Below are 17,819 nucleotides of genomic sequence, written 5' to 3' on the forward strand. Positions count from 1 at the left end.
ATAATTGCATACAATATTGTTGACATCTAAATATATGCAAATTATTTTCTAGTTTTTATAAATACACCAGAACATTCCAAATCTGAATGCATCTTTATGATATTGTAAATATTTAATCAAGCATTGACATAAAATAAAAAAAAAAATGTTTTTATTAAAATAATATATAATACATTTCTATTCTCTCTTTCTATGTAGATATATTATGTACCCAGCGGTCCTCCTTTTAAAATAGGCAACTGTCTATGATTAGCCTTTATGAGTATAATAAAAGGGACTTGGGGTATAATATGGCCGGCGGGTCGCTACATTACCCACGTTAATGGCAGTTATTCAAAACCTTTATAATTTTAAATATTCGAAATATCCTTAAATATTGTGTAATGCTATAAGAGTATATAAGATATACGCCCATAAAAGGCTATATTTATACCATTATTATAATCCATCTGTCAATACGTAATGCAAAAATTATAGCAATCACTTATGTAATCTTAAAATGGGATCATAAAATTACACAGTATATGGACAAAAAATATGACATAACTACTACCTTACTGGATAAAAAGTCCTGAAATTAAAAAAATAGTATAAATATGTACTTAGACAAATGTGTAATATATTCCATAGCTATGTATAATCTAATGTCGTAAAGTACAAATGAAATGAAATGGCGTTTAACGTCCTACTTTTCTGCAACAATTAAGCTAATAAAGAAAGACATACACTTTGCAGTTTTCTCGGAAGAAAATTTGTGTCTGGGCAGCGTTGTTGCTCTTACCACACACTATCGAATTTTAACTACCAAGGCTTATTGTACGAGTACAGGGTATATATCGATTTTCGTTCCATCCGACGGAATAGACTCCTGAAAGTCCTGTATCACTGGGAAATCAGACTGAGAAATCCCGTGGAACATATCTCGACCAACATCTAACACGTGTAATATATTTTAACGCCGCCCATTTTATATATCGAGACATAATATTCCTTCGTAATTTATCATATACGTGTAGGCCTGCTGTTGTTGTTGTTTTTCATTAACTCGGAAACAAGCACATTCCTAGTTTATGTATTAGTGTTATTTCTAATGTATATTGAATCGTCTTGTGATATAAGTAATGATATATTGAATGTTGTTAAGTAGAAATCCGTAAATATTTCATATTTTGAATAACGATAATTTATAATATATCTAGAATTATTAGCGCACGTATCTCGAATTGTCTTTTTCATATATATCCGTATGTCTACAGTTATTAAGTAGAACGCATGTATATCAGTCGTCTTCGGTGAATCTTCGTATAAGTAAAGATATATATGGCTATTATATGGTTAAAGTCCTCCTAAAACTGGTTCATGTTAAAAATTAAAAAAAAGTACCAGAATGAGTGAATCCTCCCAGATAACCCTAACCCTAAAAAATAATCAAAAATTTACCACAAACGTATACTTATGGTATATGGTTAATACCTACATACATTGGTTGAGCTATACAGTATTCATAAAAGGTGAACAGCTATTGGCTGTGTATTTTACACTATCCGCTAACCACTGTACGATAATTTATAGTTTCAGTTGAGCGAAAACTTGCTTGTAAGAGACACTGTGTTATAAGGATATACGTATATATAGTACTTTTATATCGAGAGGATTATCGACAGAAAAACAATAGGATTATCATACCGCTATGATTGGTATTGTATAACAGTTTCTGATCTTATTAAAATAACAACTTAAAAGATCAATTTTAACAAATTTTAGGGATTTTTCATAAACTTTAACGACCTTTTAAGCGTTAATGTCGCTAATCGTTAATTTGACAACAGATGTTTATTTTTGTTAGAATAAGATATTTATGATTCTGATTTTGTGTTCGTATTAATCAGTTTACTTATCAGATTGCGGAGCTAGTTTGACTGCACGACTGACACGTCGCTGTTTTTGCGTACTGCGCTGGATATAAAGAGAGCGCATTTTTCTTCCCTATTGAAGGGAGCAAGGATGCAGATAAAGGCAGTTATCAACAAATTGAATAGACTCTCAACTTTTTACATACACCAGTGATCGACGACTATATAACATATATAACTAAAATTTAATCAAGCGTTGCAAGAGCAAATTTACAGAAAATTATCAGTTTTGTAAAGTGTATCAAAATTTTCTCAAGTTGTTTGTGTGAAAATTAAAAAAAAAACTACAAAATAAATTGAGGAATTTTTTCATTCATTTGCACTGAATTGGAAACTTTATTAATATCACCACATGTTTTGCTCTCTATCATTTTCAAATTTGAGCAAGTTAATTGTATATGTTTAATTTTTTGATGTAGTATATCGTCAATTGAATGTATTATTACATATGTCTTTGAATGACAACCTTGCGGCCGACCATCATCAGTTGTATAAACTCACGTATTCGATGTTGTAAGGTGATCCACTGCTTGTCGTGAACCTGCACTGCAAATATGCGTGTCAGTTTATAACAAATTGATAACAATATTATTGCAAGTTTCACCGCTGCAATATCAACAGGTACATGCAAAGCTATAGGTGACTACGTTCTTATTGAGAAATGACGAAGCGAAGAAAATCACGAGTCAGAGTACAAAACATATAGAATTGTGTTACTAATGAACGTTTTCTGCCCTCTAGTAACTTATCGTGTATTTCATTGTACACACTAACGCTTAAGGCACACGCTCAAGGTGTAATATAAATCGGTACAAAAAACGCTTTTATTTGTATTGAGCATACATGCGTAATGACAATGACCTCCGATAAACTTATTTTATATTTTAAATAATGCATTTCTCTGTGCATATAACAGAAGTATAGTAGATATTGTTAACTGAGCGACATTCTCAAGTTGACAAGATACTTTTATTAGGTGTTCTAAAGTGAACAATCATACCCTGTTTCGTGTACGACACCCACAACTACTTATAAACTGTTCAACGAACATAACCTTAAAGAGGGTGTCCATGTGGCGAAATATGAATGTTGATACGTATTAAAGAAAGAGTAGAACAGTAGGACGTTAAACCCCATTTCATGCCATTTCATACCTTAGATAATACACTTTATGGATTTATAAGTAATTGTTTAGTCAAGAACGTTTCATTTTCTTGGATTACTTATAGTTGTGTATTACTTGTGTATTGTGCAATAATACGCTAAAGTAATTACTTTCAATATGCGTTAAAAGGTAGTTCTAAATTTAGTTTATCCATGCCATTAATGAATTATTATAATTAATATTTTGTCTTTTTAATTCTTTCAGATGAGCTGAATACTCGGATAATTAGATGGTTGGATTATTGTTTTATTTCATCGCCGGGTAAACTTAAAACTTAAAACGAGTATAGTCAAAACGCAAGTGTGTATACGTATTAAGTGGATATTGTGACGTTTTATGTCAAAACACTGGATTGGATATTGTAATTTCATTGTGGATACTTTAGTGGATAACATTCGTGCATGATAATATAGCTATAGATCATAGTTTGTGTTTAAGTTTTAGTGAAAAATTAACCAATAAACTACCAAAATGTGGCCACACGGATTAAATACATCTGCTTTTTTGTTGGTGTTCCTGATCGGCAATACCGCGGCTAATTGTAAGTATATTTTGACTCTCTTATATTTTGCAACGTGTTAATTGAATTTATCGAAACTAAAGGTTATCAAGCATCATAGCTATTGTTCAATTTTAACTTACTATCCACAAAAAGGCGACAAATTACACCACCAAGGATTTATTGCTTGGTGCTCCTTAATAAAATTTAACTACAAAGGGCATCAAGCATCTTAGTCAGTTTCTAAATTTAAACTCCATACACAGAAATAAATGGGTTTGTCACCTGAAATATAGCGCAGTGGATCAGAATGACACGATTTCCCAAATCCCCCCCCCCCCTTAATATCGATTATTCCCCTGTGATATCGATTTTTCCCCTTTAATGTCAATTGTACCCCTTTAATATCGATTATTCCCCTTTAATATCGATTATTCTCCTATAATATTAATTTTTGTGTTTAACCGCAACTTTGACGATGTTGATATGGCCACTCAGCCAACTGATTGTTGTTAGAGGGGTTATTAGAATTTCAATATTTACATCTATGCTGGGTCTTCTCTTCGGTAAGTATATTGTCTTGACCGGTCATACCTCGACTAATTTGAAGTACATCTAGGTTTATCTTTCAGGTTTTTGAAATGTCGACTATGTTTACCTAAGGTCATCAAATGGCTTTTCATATGTTACATTTTTAAACACTTATAATTTTGTATGTCTTTCAAAGCCAATATGGATGTCCAGTCCCATCGGTTTTGAGAAAGATCACCGGAAGATGTGTTAGAAATTAAACTCCTATAAAATTGAAATAACCAAAATATTTTAAAACGTACGGAATTAAAATTTGAGGGGACATTGGCGTTTTGTGGGTCTTTGTGTGTTGGTTGTGGTTTGACTACACAGTTATATTTGGTATATTCGGATCACTGAGAACAAAATGGAATGAGATACTTTCAATTTAATTGCGAATTTTTACCTTGTAGTGCTAGTAAAAGGGTCTAACCGCCGATCACGTTCTCTTCTTCTCTTCGCTTCGCTGGACAATTCGTTTTTCACCGGAATTAACCGCCCTTGACCGGAAGCGACGGCGGTGCTGTTCTGTAGTGAAATTGGCTTCCCCTTCTTCTCATCTTGTGGACAATTCGTTTTTCACCGGAATCAACCGCCCATGGCCGGAATCATCCGTTGGTGACAGAAACTTGACAAAGCTCGCTTGAACCCACATTGTGGTTCGGACTTGATTAGTGGTTTAACGAACGCTTACGAAACCTGCTCTTTCTCTTAAGATATGGCTTTGTTTTTCTCAAAATGACCCAAAAAGTGTTTGTCTCAGAATGACCCATTAAGTGTAGATGAGTTCTTATACAGTATTTTTGTTGCCAATCTCGCAGGTTTACCTATATATGTGTATACTCAGCTGGTTTATATTTATTTACATAACATGAAAGAAGTGATTTTGTGGTTAAATTTTTCTCATCGTATTTATCTGTACTTAGCCCGGATTTTTTTTAAAAATCAACCAGACATTATTTAGATTGGCTTTCTTTCGGATTGCTTTCGAGGATATTTTCCACGAACATTGGCGTTTCGGCTTAGGCTTCGTTGAGTTCCAACTGTCAATGGTTCTTTTGTGTGCACGCCAACGTTAGCATAGTGGGACATTAGTTTTTCTTCCCATCCGGACAACTATATAACGCATAAGCGACAACCCAAAGTGTGTTAAATCCCGCCATTTTAATCCATCAGTTATATCTTCTATCCAGCGGAAAGGGGTGTGGGCAAAACATAACCCGAAAGCCTATTTTTGATCATGATTTATCAGTTCGTTGGAATCCCACTGGACATTGGATAACTACGATGTCCGGCAAAGGGTTGTCGAATTAGGGAGCATTCATAACAAACCCATTCTGACAACATTTCCCTAAAGGATTATTCAATTATTTATCGTGTGTAATGCCGCCATGTTTAATAAACAATTCGGCCATTTTCCCTCTTGTCTTTCATTCTGAACACGTGTTACGTACCCCAATAGCCGTTATAATATAATACAGAAAAGCTATGTCAACATTTTACGACTTTTCTACAACTCTAGTTTTCCTACGTTATATTGAAACTTATTGGCAAGAGTGAGTGACGGTATAGTCATAGTGTTAGGAAGAATAACACCATACAACTCCGCCCGTGTATATAAGTTCTGTTCAATACTTTCAATAAGTCTTTCAGCCCGGTACGACTTGGCTCTTTTCACGTACTTGAAGTATTTTCTAACATTTTATTCTATCCTCGACCAATAACGCAAATGTTAAAGGGGTTGTCAAACATGAATGGACATCTGGTTTCTTTTTAAACTCAAGATATTTAATGTGGAAAAATAATCTTTTTCAAAACATTGGCAAATACAAATTATCCGATCTAAAAAAAAATAATAAATTAGATTTCATTTCAATCAGGTACAATCTAATGTTTCGGGGCCACTGATTGGGCATTTATGAGAGTATTTAAAAGGACGCAAAATGGGCTTTATATATTCCAAGTCAACTCTGTTGCCCATATTGGTTAGCAATTTATTACGCATAAATTGAACAGACACTAGCATATTGATCAGTTTAAATTAGAATAATAAAGGTTGTCCAATCTAGCACCACGAGGGCACTGGGTTCAATTTTTTCCAAATAGTATACCAAAAAAAAAAGACGACTCGCATTCAGGGTCTTGTTGGGTTCACCCTAAATCGTTTACTGAAGAAGATGGAATAACTCCTGCTTTACCGCCTCGCAATAAAAACGTTGAAAACCCCTTTAATTTTTACACCACAAGACATAACATTGAGTGAACAGATGTTCATAATAATATCGATCAGACGTCACTCTACATGTAAATATAAACACATTATCATTCACTATATTCAATAACGTTTGACCCTTAGATCACACGGGTCAATTTCTATTCTATTACACACATTTAATACGAATCAAAATCTCGACAAGTCGCTTCGAAATTTGTTTTTTAAAAGGCCTTCGATCGTTTCTTTGCGTATATTTATTTGTATGAGTTATGATAATAAAGCTTAACTCTATATTATGAAATGTATGTTGTGTCGTAAAATGGAATGATAATAATTTCGTACTCGTGACCAACTAAAGCCAGAATTACTATACATTATATTATTATATAAAACTTTATAAGAGTTTGTTTAAAAGCGAACATGAGGTTGAATATGTAATGATTATTAAAAAGGGGAAACATTCAGCACAGGTGTTCCGTGTTTATAATTTTACCTGTATTATCAAATAAGGGACTATTTGCAATTCGTCCCTTGGGAGTTTGAAACTGCGCTTTTTGGGCAAAATTCTCCGTCTTCTTATTGAAATCCCACATATTGAAACATACATTATCTTAGTTTACATGTATTATTTAAACAAGCGACTATTTGCACTTGACAGTTTGATTTCAAAGAAGAGTAGTTCGAAACTTCGCTGCTTGGGCAAAATTCTCCACTCACCCATTACACACGTAACCATAGATATATAATGATCGTATATGTCAGTCTCAATATTACCTGAGTAGCGTGTCGACGAGATGTTAAAGAAGATTCCATTCCAAGGTGGCTCTGTGAGTGTGGCTCAGTGAGGCTTTGTGGCCGTGGCTCTGTGAGTGTGGCTCTGTGAGGCTTTGTGGCCGTGGCTCTGTGAGTGAGGCTCTGTGAGGCTCTGTGCGTGTGGTTGCGTGAGGCTTTGTGGATGTGGTTCCGTGAGGCTCCCATGAGTGTGGCTCTGTGAGGCTCTGTGGGGGTGGCTCTGTGAGTGTGGCTCACTAACCAGGAAGTCCCGGTTTGAAGAAAGGTCATCGGTATTGTCCAGTCTGGTTTCCTTCAATTTCTATCCGCTAGAACGTGGAGGCCTGAAGGGAAAAGTGTCTTCTCTTATGCAGAAAAGGACGATAACTCTATGTCATTTCCATTTCATTGCATTGTATTTGGAACTTGGGGCTAGGATACAATAATTATCTAACTTATAGAGCGATCATAAATTTACTGAAACGAAATAGTTTTAATGCGGGGCCTGTCCAAATAATTGGCTTTGACACACAACAAATTTTAATATACACAGGTCACAAATTTCGTAGCCCAGTTACCCAAGTTTTGTCATAAACAAATTTTATAGCTTTCAGCAAGTTTCCTTTTCTCTCGTTAACAAACTCCTGATTAATATAGTCGTAGCTTATATTAGGATGTGCATGGAAGTATTAGTAACACCCATAAGACATGGTATTTTCTTTTCGCCTGACAACAACCCCCACCCCCACCCCATTCATCAGATCATAAATATGTTTATGTGGTTTTCGAATCCCCAAGATTTATGTTTTATGGAGGACAATGACATACAAAAAACTTGACATCACATAAAATGAAAATTACCATACATTTTTTAATGACTCGCCAAAAAATTCTAATGGCGTAACCGATATTCCTAACTCATATATTTTAAAATGGTGTCGTGTTATCTACAAACATAGACATATTTTAGAGTTTTTAATTCACACCTGCACTATCATAAAATAGTTTTTATACTCGTGTATAAAAGTGTACTACACTGAGTTGAAGAGCCATTCCAGTCAAAAATATAATAGATTGTCAGCTATTATGTAAAGTTATGCAACACTTGAAATTCTTCAAGTGAACATATATTTAATATACCACGAGTATAAATAATCTCTTTTATCTGGGGTGTTTTCATTATAAGAGAGAGAGAGAGAGTGAGAGAGAGAGAGAGAGAGAGCGTGAGAGAGAGAGAGGGGGTTTGGGTTGGGGCGTAGTGCGTTGACAAACTTAACTTACGAGGTTAGAAGCAGTCGACCTTACTCCTCGTCACGTACAATTTTGTGACCGAACCCATGACCTGCATAGATAACATGTCGTTTGATCTAAAGCGAACACTTTTGATCTCTCAGCCATTCAACTCCCCGGTATAACATAACAAAGTTATATAAATTACGTGCACGGGGCAGGATATGTTCATTCTTTCTAGAATACCTTATGAAACTTTCTGATTAGTTGGAAAGTTCGCATAACTATTCATATTTTATCATATTTAGATATATCACATTCTTAAATGAATGAAAATCTGTATCAGAGGTTCTATCCAGGGAAAATCTACCCTGCCTGATGCCTGAATGAGAAATGGTATCAGATGTTCTCATTTATGATTTTCTCATTATTAACAATCGTCCATTCGAGAAACGTGCATTGCATTTTGTAAACACCTTAATTCGACAACCACTCTGACATTTTATGCTTCTGCTACACCCAAACACATGCGTCGTCTGGTACGTGTCCATTCTACTTCCCACACGTTCCAACTCATGTATGAAATACTATAGGAAATTATCTGTTTGTTTTGGCATGTTACTTAAGTGCAGCCATACACCGTCGTGTACGTACATCTCTGCGGACCTGTTGTACATAATGACAGCGAGGCTGCTATGATATATTGTAGCGTATACCACCTTTTATTTACCTTTCGCGGGCAGACAATAATCTTAGCAATTCCTCTTATATTTTTTTTGTACTTTTTTTTATCTTTATAAGATTTCACTTTCACGTTCCCGTTTTTAACACCCGAATAACTCTAACATGCGCGTGCTAACAACGTGAACAAGGGAGCTAAGTATTTAACTTTTGGGTGTTTAGCTGTAGGTGACATAAGTTTAGTGTCGTTCAAACTATTACCACTAAATTCTCACCAAATTATCACAAATCTTTTAGGTTTATTTATTAAGTTACCAAAGCAATGATATGAAGTTGTCTTAAGGCGATCAAAACTTTTGCGGTGGCCAAGTGGGTGTCGAACTATACACTTAAGTATTTCTTAAGATTCCTAACAATTTTAGTCACTTCTGTAATTTCGCGAAGTTTTCTTTTATGTCCAAAATTTGTCTGCAAATTTTCGACATTTTTGTAGCATGCTTGATAACGAACCAAGGAAATAAAAAATAGGCGAAACCACAATAACTTTTCATCGTGAAAATAATATATCTATTTACCATTTGCCAATTTTTAAAAAAAAAAAATCTTTAAGTAGAAAAAAGCGATCCTTATCAATTTCGACTTTATTTATAAGACCGCCCAAGTTCTATATAAAACGTGTGTCGACGATAAAGCAACGCGAATTCAACTCTAAATTTTGTTTGAACGAATGTAACTGAACCGAAAGTTTAACGTCAAATAAAAAATATTACTTTAATTTGTAGATGGAGAAACCATACTGTACATGCATCCATCGAGAATTACTGAATGAAGTCAAGATGGCGCTGGCTTACTAATCAGTCCGCACCAGATGCGATCCCAGTGTTTGTCGAGAAACTTCCTCGGGAAATGAAATCAAATGGGGTTTAATGTCATTTGATTTCATTTCCCGAGGGTGCTTGCGAAGACGGAAACTTCCGCGGGTTTTCCCTATAGCAAGACAAAGAGTCGATTTGATGGGACGACGAACGCATTGGCGTGTACGTAAAAGTTCCAATGCTACTTGGAATTCGAAGAAGAATGGGTGGAAACGTCGCTGCCCAGGCAATAATTCCCACATAGCAATAAATAGGACATTAAATTATGTAAATAAAATTAAACCATATGTTAGTCCCGAAGTGGCCTAGTTTGTGTCGAGTGGACGTTAAACCCCATTTCTCTATCTCTCTCTTTCATAATTAAGGACAGAAGTCGATTTGACCTGAGGTTATCTTCTGTCCAGTAACCTTCACCTTCTGAAATCCATATGAAAACCATCGCTCAGATAGCTACTATGTCGTGACGGGTACCGGTGCGAAGTAGGGTATGATTATTCTTCCAAGAACACTCGATACCACTTCTATTTTAAAGATTTCACGTAATTACCCGGGGTTTTTTGTTGCACCTTTTGTTTTTTTGGTTTTAGTAGTCTATGTATCCGTCGTATTCAAAATATTAGCAGTCTTATGATATCTGAACAGAAAGGTGTGCCCTCATCCAAGAAACGATTGTACTAGAGGACCTGATAAAACTTCTAATTAATCTGGAACAAGAACAATAACCAATATCATTTCTAGAACATCAGATACCACTTATCATTTATTTGAAAGTTATAAGAGCTGCAAATTACCCCAAAATAATGTTGTGCTTTGGTGAGAAATTATAATAATTTTTTTTTATATTACGGTCAGTCGACGTACGATTGCACTTGTACTCCTTATCTAGACGTTAAATCCAAGTCATTCGTAGTATTGTGGTTTTTGAAATATATTGTTAAATACTTTATGCATTAAGCCATTTAGGTCAAGTTCAAGTCTTAACTATAGATAAGGTAGTTATTATATATTCTTAAAAACATTTCCTATAAAACATAGCCCTGTTTGTTCATACGTTTTACTCGGCCGTGAAAACGCTTAAAAGCTTAACAGATCAGGATACGTATATTAAAGGGTCTACAGCGCTATTTAAGAGATTCGTTGCGATCTATTCATATATATGTATATAGTCTCTTTACTTATAATCTAGTGTATGATTTCCCCCTGGTGTTGATGAAGGCGTTTATGTTTGTTTTTGTAACTGTGAGATATACGAAGCCCGATCCGAATACACACGATAATGTTATTGCCTTTTCATTGGTTTGTCAATATACAGTCAGTGTTTATGTAGACGATCGTGAATGTCTTATATCTCTGGGAGTCGAAAGACCATCAGTAGGGTTGAACATTTACTAGACGTATAACATTAGAATCTCTTCACCCTTACAATAAATATATCATCACTAACTCGTTTACTAGTTTTCCACCATATCTGTAAAGGAAGATCTACAGAAAAATATACGTCAAAGTCAGTCAAATATATTTGGATAGAAAACGTTTTATCCATTAAAAAATGTTATTTTTACTGTTCTTAAACCGTTAATATCCTTGCTTGGTTTACTGATCAGCATTTTGTAACTTGGCCGCCCTGAAATATTTTAACATATCATACTGAAAACAAGAAGTATCATTAAGTGTTCCAAAAAAGAATACGAATACCTTGAAAAGAAAACGTTTTATCCATTAGAAAATGTTATTTTTACTAATCTTAAACCGTTAATATTTGTCATATCCTCGCTTGGTTTACTGAGCGCCCTAAAATATTTTAACGACCTGAATCATATCATACCGAAAAACAGGATAAGTGTCATAAAGTGTTCCAAAAATACCTTGAAATGAATGTTCAGTGCATGTGGTGCAATAAACATTTGGATACGTGTTATCTGGTGTTTTCATTAGATAGGTAAAGTATGCGTACATTGTCTCCAGTAACAAGTGAAAAATGACCTTACTGATACTATTGGACGGCCTGAAGCTTACAAGTTAAAGTACTTGTTTCAGAAAGACCTTGTCACTTACCTTACCTCTGTTGGTCGTTTTAAATGTACAGCCACCCAATCATATTCCTATTTTCTCCGGAACACCCAATGTAACTTCTAATTTGTTGTTAATTTGAGATAGCTTTTCTTCATAATTAAAAATCTGTGTTGGCCGAATAAGTTCATCGCGATTTTACGCCGGCATGGTGCAGGACAGAGGAACCGACAAGGGCAGTTGTCTAGTCCATCGGATGGGACGAAAAACAGAGGTCCCGTGTACACATTGCCAGTTGGAATTCACTGTATGGCGTGTGTCCGTCGTCATTAGCCCAGTCGGAGCAGAACATTTCATTTTAGTTTTTCATTCGTTTGGGAAATCCACATAGTTAAACCTTTTTATTTTATTGTAATATTCGTATGGAATCATCAGCAACAGTCATGGATCTGTTGTTATTTGGTGTTGTTCTAAGACGATCTGTTCCTAATTGCCCTTAATCGTTCTAATTCGTTGCTAATCGTCACATTACTAAAACAATCTGTTAAAATCGTTATACTAAAGACGTGAAGCGCCACTCAAGTACGTCTTACTTATGACATATATAATAATAATATTTACCTTAAAGATAAAACAACTTAGGTTATTGATATATAATAAGGATCAGAGAGAGATAAAGGTCGTTTCTCTGGGTTTACTCGAACATCTGATACCACTTCTGATTGGAGGAGTTCATACAGCTGACAGAGTTTTGTTGTATTTAAACCAATTGTCTAGGGAATGGGCTGGTGACATTTTACACAGAGGTTAAATCAGGGTGAAAACTATAGTTACGGGTGTCCTGATGACATTTTTCTTTTGGAGAATTCGCGTGGTTAACAATTTTTTGAAATTCAACTTCTGTGCTCTACTTTCATCTTCCTAAAAGATATTTAGATAACGGAAGCCACGGTGGCTCAGTGGGTGAGACGTGGGCTGGCCATTTTCTGGTACTGTATTTAATTTTATAAGATGTAAAGTCCCCATGGTCTACAAATTTTCGCTCCCGACCAATGAAAAGTCAGTATTCATAAAATGTTTTAGTTTCAAATTCAGTGAATAATTCATCAGTATTTTACAAACGTATTAGAATAAATATATTCGCAGTTAAAATCATCAAAAAATGTGATGCACATAACCATTTATTTATTTGAGCTATTTTTATTTGACTGCTAAAAAACTTACAAAGAAAAGAAGAGAAAATAGATAAATGTTTAAAGAAAGAAAAACTTGAAAGTGAATAATTGAATTAAAAAGCTAGATATTTGTTTGGGAGTTTTTAACACTTGAAATCTTTCGAGTTCTAGGTTTAAATCATATTCTATCGTTTGAAGAGCAAAGTAAATTTGTTTGAGCAGTATGCGCATTCTTTACATTGCATACGAGTTAGATTTGCTCATATCTAAGTTAGTTCACCTGCAGGTGTATTGTTTATAATTGTGAAATGAAATGAAATGGGGTTTAACGTCCTACTGTTCTGCTCCTAAACTGGGCTAATGAAGACTGGCATACGCCAAGACTGGCATTCGCCATACAGTGTGCTATGAGGGAAATTTTGCCCGGGCAGCGGCACTATCGCCTACTCTTATATCGAATTCCAACTGCCATGGATCTTTTACGTGCATTCCAATGTATAACGGGACCTCGGTTTTTCGTATCATCCGAAGGACTAGACAGCTGTCCTTGTCAGGCCCCCCGTCCTGCATCACTGACAAGGGGGAACCACGCCGGAAAATCTGGATGAACTTTTTCGGCCAATGCAGGGATCGAACACCCGACCTCCAGGCTAGCGAGCCAGCGTACGTTATAGCGCCGCTGTCCAGCAAAAATCTCCAGGAAATGAAACGGGATTTAACCTCCTACTATTGAGCTCCGACTGGGTTAATGAAGACGGGCATGTGCTCAGAACAGTAGGACGTTAAACCCCATTTCATTCCATTTACAGCCCGACTGGCGCATTTCATTTCCGCTGTCAGCTTTCAAAGTTATGAAATCAAGAACAGTTGTTTCTTGATGAAAAGTTCTTTTATCCTATTCTCTCGCGATTCTTTCATCTCCTCTGATGGGTTCAAAACTTCGGGTCGCTTACAAAATGTTGTGAGTCTATTTTCAAACAAAGATTTGACTTTTTAAACGATATTTTAAAACCCATCTGTGAAATTTGGCAAAGGTGTTACGTAGTGGGGTCAGAGTTAATCTACAAAGAATTTTTTTGGCGTTAAAAGTTATTTAACACGTGTCGCTGTAGAAAAGGTGGAATGTTTCACTTAGAGAAATATGGCCACCAAAACTGTTTCATTTTGCGAAAGAATTTTCCAAAAAATAAATTGGTTTTTAAAAGGTAAATAACCACATATGGTAAGGAGTTGGTTACAAAAGGCAGCATTCTCGACCAGCAAACCGTAAACTTGGCGGACGAAACCGTCAACAAAGACTGTGGGTAATTTAGTTTGAAGGTTAGTTGTCGATAATAGTCATATTGTTCAGTTTTTGTCTACAAATTGTAAAGTCAGATGAGCGATTGAATGAATGATTTACTGGCTGGCTAGGAACTTAACAAAGGTTTTAAAAAATTTGACACTGGAATGTCTTCAATAGTTTATCTATTTTGTTTTGTGACGTAGGCGACACTAACCATGTCGTATATATAGATATATATAAGTAATAATGATGATAAAGCATTGCCTTTATGATTGAAATTCTTTACTGGGAGGGGTGCTGGGTTTCTTTTGTTACAATATAAAAATAGTACAAAAGGTACAAAGAAAAGGGTTACCTATATGTCAAATTCCCAAATAAACAAGAAGTGGAATCAGGTGTTTCAGAACTATTAGCATATCCTGTCCCGTGTACGACATCTGCTATATGCCAAAGTTATATGGTAATTGGTAGCTTCGAGGCATACACTTCACACTGAAGTATATTTTCTTTACCAAATATATAACGACTTTATACCTGGACGATTGTCGCTGTAGTCGAACGGTAGGACACTGGACTTACGACTAGATTGAATTCCGGTACCAGCGATGCTAACATGGAACTGGTGCCTCGATGTTCGGAAGGAAGAGAAAACTGAAGTCCACCCGTGTAGACATTGGTATTTCCGTAAAAAGAGGCCTTGCTTAGAATACGGAGAAGACTGACTGGAAAAGCCCCCAAAGCCCCACCCCCTCGCATTCCGCACGTAAGCATGGAAACGAACTTTACCATATTATGTTAGCCTGAGGAGAATAATCGAAGTATTCTATGCCTGGGGATTATTCCATAGAAGTTCACCTGCAGCGCCATCTCCTGGTGACTTTTGGACGAAGGTTATTATCTGGTATACTTAGTTTTGGTTTATGAAATCAAACGTCAAACTTCCGCTCGAAATAGCCATGATAACCAATGCAAGGACATGTTGGCTCTAGAACACCTCGTACCACTTTTCATTGATCAGGTAGGTTGGCAAAGCTAATATTTTTTTCAAGTACGCTTTTAATGTTCTTTCCAATGAATCCCAAAATTCCAGAGTTTCTAGATGGTATTTCGAGTGGGTTAATTATGTCTCCCCTTTCAAAAAAAACCCAAAGAAAAAATTTTAAACAAGAAAAGGATGGACTTTACACGAGAAAATCTTCTTTTTTTTTAAATTGAATGAATTCACACATTTGTAACTTTAAGTGGGCTTAGCATTCTAACAGATATGCTCAAACAATTAACTTTACCCCTTTGTGTCAACTTTTCAATCATACCAAACGACTTCTTAAATCCTTAGTTGGGTCGTCTGAAGCCTGGCTATCTTTTGTACCGGACAAAGTGAATGAGATACGAACTAAACAAATGTCTTATCGCTAATCCAGGGTCAACCCCCTACCATTGTCCACGCAAATCTCCCAAAATACAGACTCAAGTTTCCAAGCCAAGCGGATGACGTCAAATTACAATGTAGCGTATATCTATAGCTTAAAACAGAAGTCTTAAGGGGTTGTACGCCATTTGACCTCGTCTTGGCCTTAAGGATTTTCTATTTAACCAAACCCGTATCTGTATTCGTGAAGGGAATTCTAATGAAAGGGGCAGGGTCCATGTTTTGGCGCCTAATTAAAGTTAAGGTGTAGATATGAACTCCTTTATGTAGTAAAGCGTGTAGGATACTAAATGAAGAAACGTGATAAGAAACGTAGTGATGAAAAGATGAAGGAAAAACAAACAACGGTGTATGTACTGACCCATTTACATGTAGGCGTTCAAATATAATGCATTATGACGTATTAAAGAGTCATGGCCGCAAGTCGTGGCAGCTAAGTAAAAATATAATTTTCGAATTAAATTTATTGGACTTCATACAGTCGCTCTTTCAAATACAATTGTATGCAAAATTTGAGACAAATTTGCCAAGCCATCCCCGGATATACACGTTTTAACTCTCAATTCACGACTCGTGCATTTCCAGGAACTGACGAACGTTGACGCGAAACACCTTACTTAAGAGTTAGCCAGTGTTTCAGTTTTCGGTAATTCGGAGAGTTTAAAACTGTTTTGTATATAATATTATTTAAAATTGATTATATTTATTTACTTGAGAGTGACAATGCCCCTTTTAAGTATATACTTATTTTGAATAATGGATGGGAAGCTAACATATGCTGTGCATGGACTTAGAATATACTAAAACACACGACCCAATCCTTTATTGTCTTCAGGTGTGATTTCTCAGCCCTTCTTTCTTATAAAAACATGCACTCTGCTTTCTTAAATGTCAACAATAAGGGATTAATAACAAATACTGAGACGTTGGTCAAAATCTTTTCAAATTCGACTTAAAAGTGATTGGGGTCTGGAACAAACTGTATATACCGTACCAGCCACGCACGGGCAGAATAAATGATACATAGCATGCACATCCCCACCGAAGATTTAACATTGAACAGTAATTATTTAAAAGGAACATCGTTGATACATGTGGGTGTTCCACGGGGTGTTCCCTGTTCCATTAATAACCATTACGTGAGCATTGAAAACAAAATATTTTAAAGAAACATCAATGGTATTGTATTATTGCATTGGTGGGTGTTCCACGGGGTGTTCCGTGTATCTCACAAATCTATACCCATCAATAAACCATTACGTGAGCTTACTATGTCATGCAACATAATATTCGAACCAACTGTATTATGTGCTAATATCCGTGTGGGTGTTCTGATGGGTGTTCCGTATTTCAATGAATAAAATCATACGATGCATGGAAAACAATACAGGTTTTATTCTTAAAGGCTTCAAAAATGTGGACAAACCTGTTTATATAAGAAAGTGGTGTTAACTATTATAACCAATTGTACCACAGGATTTGAATGTAGGTGTCCCAAAGGGAGTTCCGTAGTTCTATAAATGAAAATAATGTCTTCAATCTTGACTTTTATTTCAAATATACACAAGGAAAGGTGGGGACACCTGGCAATATTGAAAGTATATTATCAGAACCATGTATATCATGTTATTTGGAAATTACGTATAAATAAACACTACGTGATATCTATTTTAAAATGATTGTATACATACGCCTATAAGTAAAACTTATTAAAAACACCTTTTTGAGAAGTTTTCTAATATTGATACTAAGAATGTCAAATTAATACGGCGACTCCTACGGTATTCGTTGGTTATTTTTATACAGGAAGTCACTTCATGACATGGCCTTCTTCCAGGACAAATATAAATACATTTCAAAAAAAAAGTGAGAGACCGGGGTTAAACATTCACTCAACACAAACTAGGTCATTTCTGGACTAAAATATGGTTCAATTTTATTTCAATAATTCGCTTGCGCGTAGGGGTCTTTGGCAGTGGGAGGAAACCGGGGGGACCCGGA

At 35.6% G+C, this 17,819-nt stretch overlaps 1 protein-coding gene across 4 annotated transcripts in view; it reads left to right on the forward strand.

Moving 5' to 3' along the window:
• Window positions 1–17,819, forward strand: part of LOC126824440 (lactadherin) — a 138,747-nt gene that overhangs the window by 77,398 nt on the left and 43,530 nt on the right. For 3 of the 4 annotated variants that reach the window (XM_050553670.2, XM_050553669.2, XM_056101836.1), the window contains exon 2: window positions 3,283–3,619. In XM_050553670.2, the coding sequence (XP_050409627.1) occupies window positions 3,550–3,619 (70 nt within the window). In that variant the 5' untranslated portion in view covers window positions 3,283–3,549. Of the gene's footprint in view, window positions 1–1,585; window positions 1,698–3,282; window positions 3,620–17,819 lie in introns of those variants that run through there. The other variant, XM_050553668.2, reaches the window with a different exon arrangement.

This window comes from Patella vulgata, chromosome 6, assembly GCF_932274485.2.
Source record: "Patella vulgata chromosome 6, xgPatVulg1.2, whole genome shotgun sequence".
Lineage (NCBI taxonomy): Eukaryota > Metazoa > Mollusca > Gastropoda > Patellidae > Patella > Patella vulgata.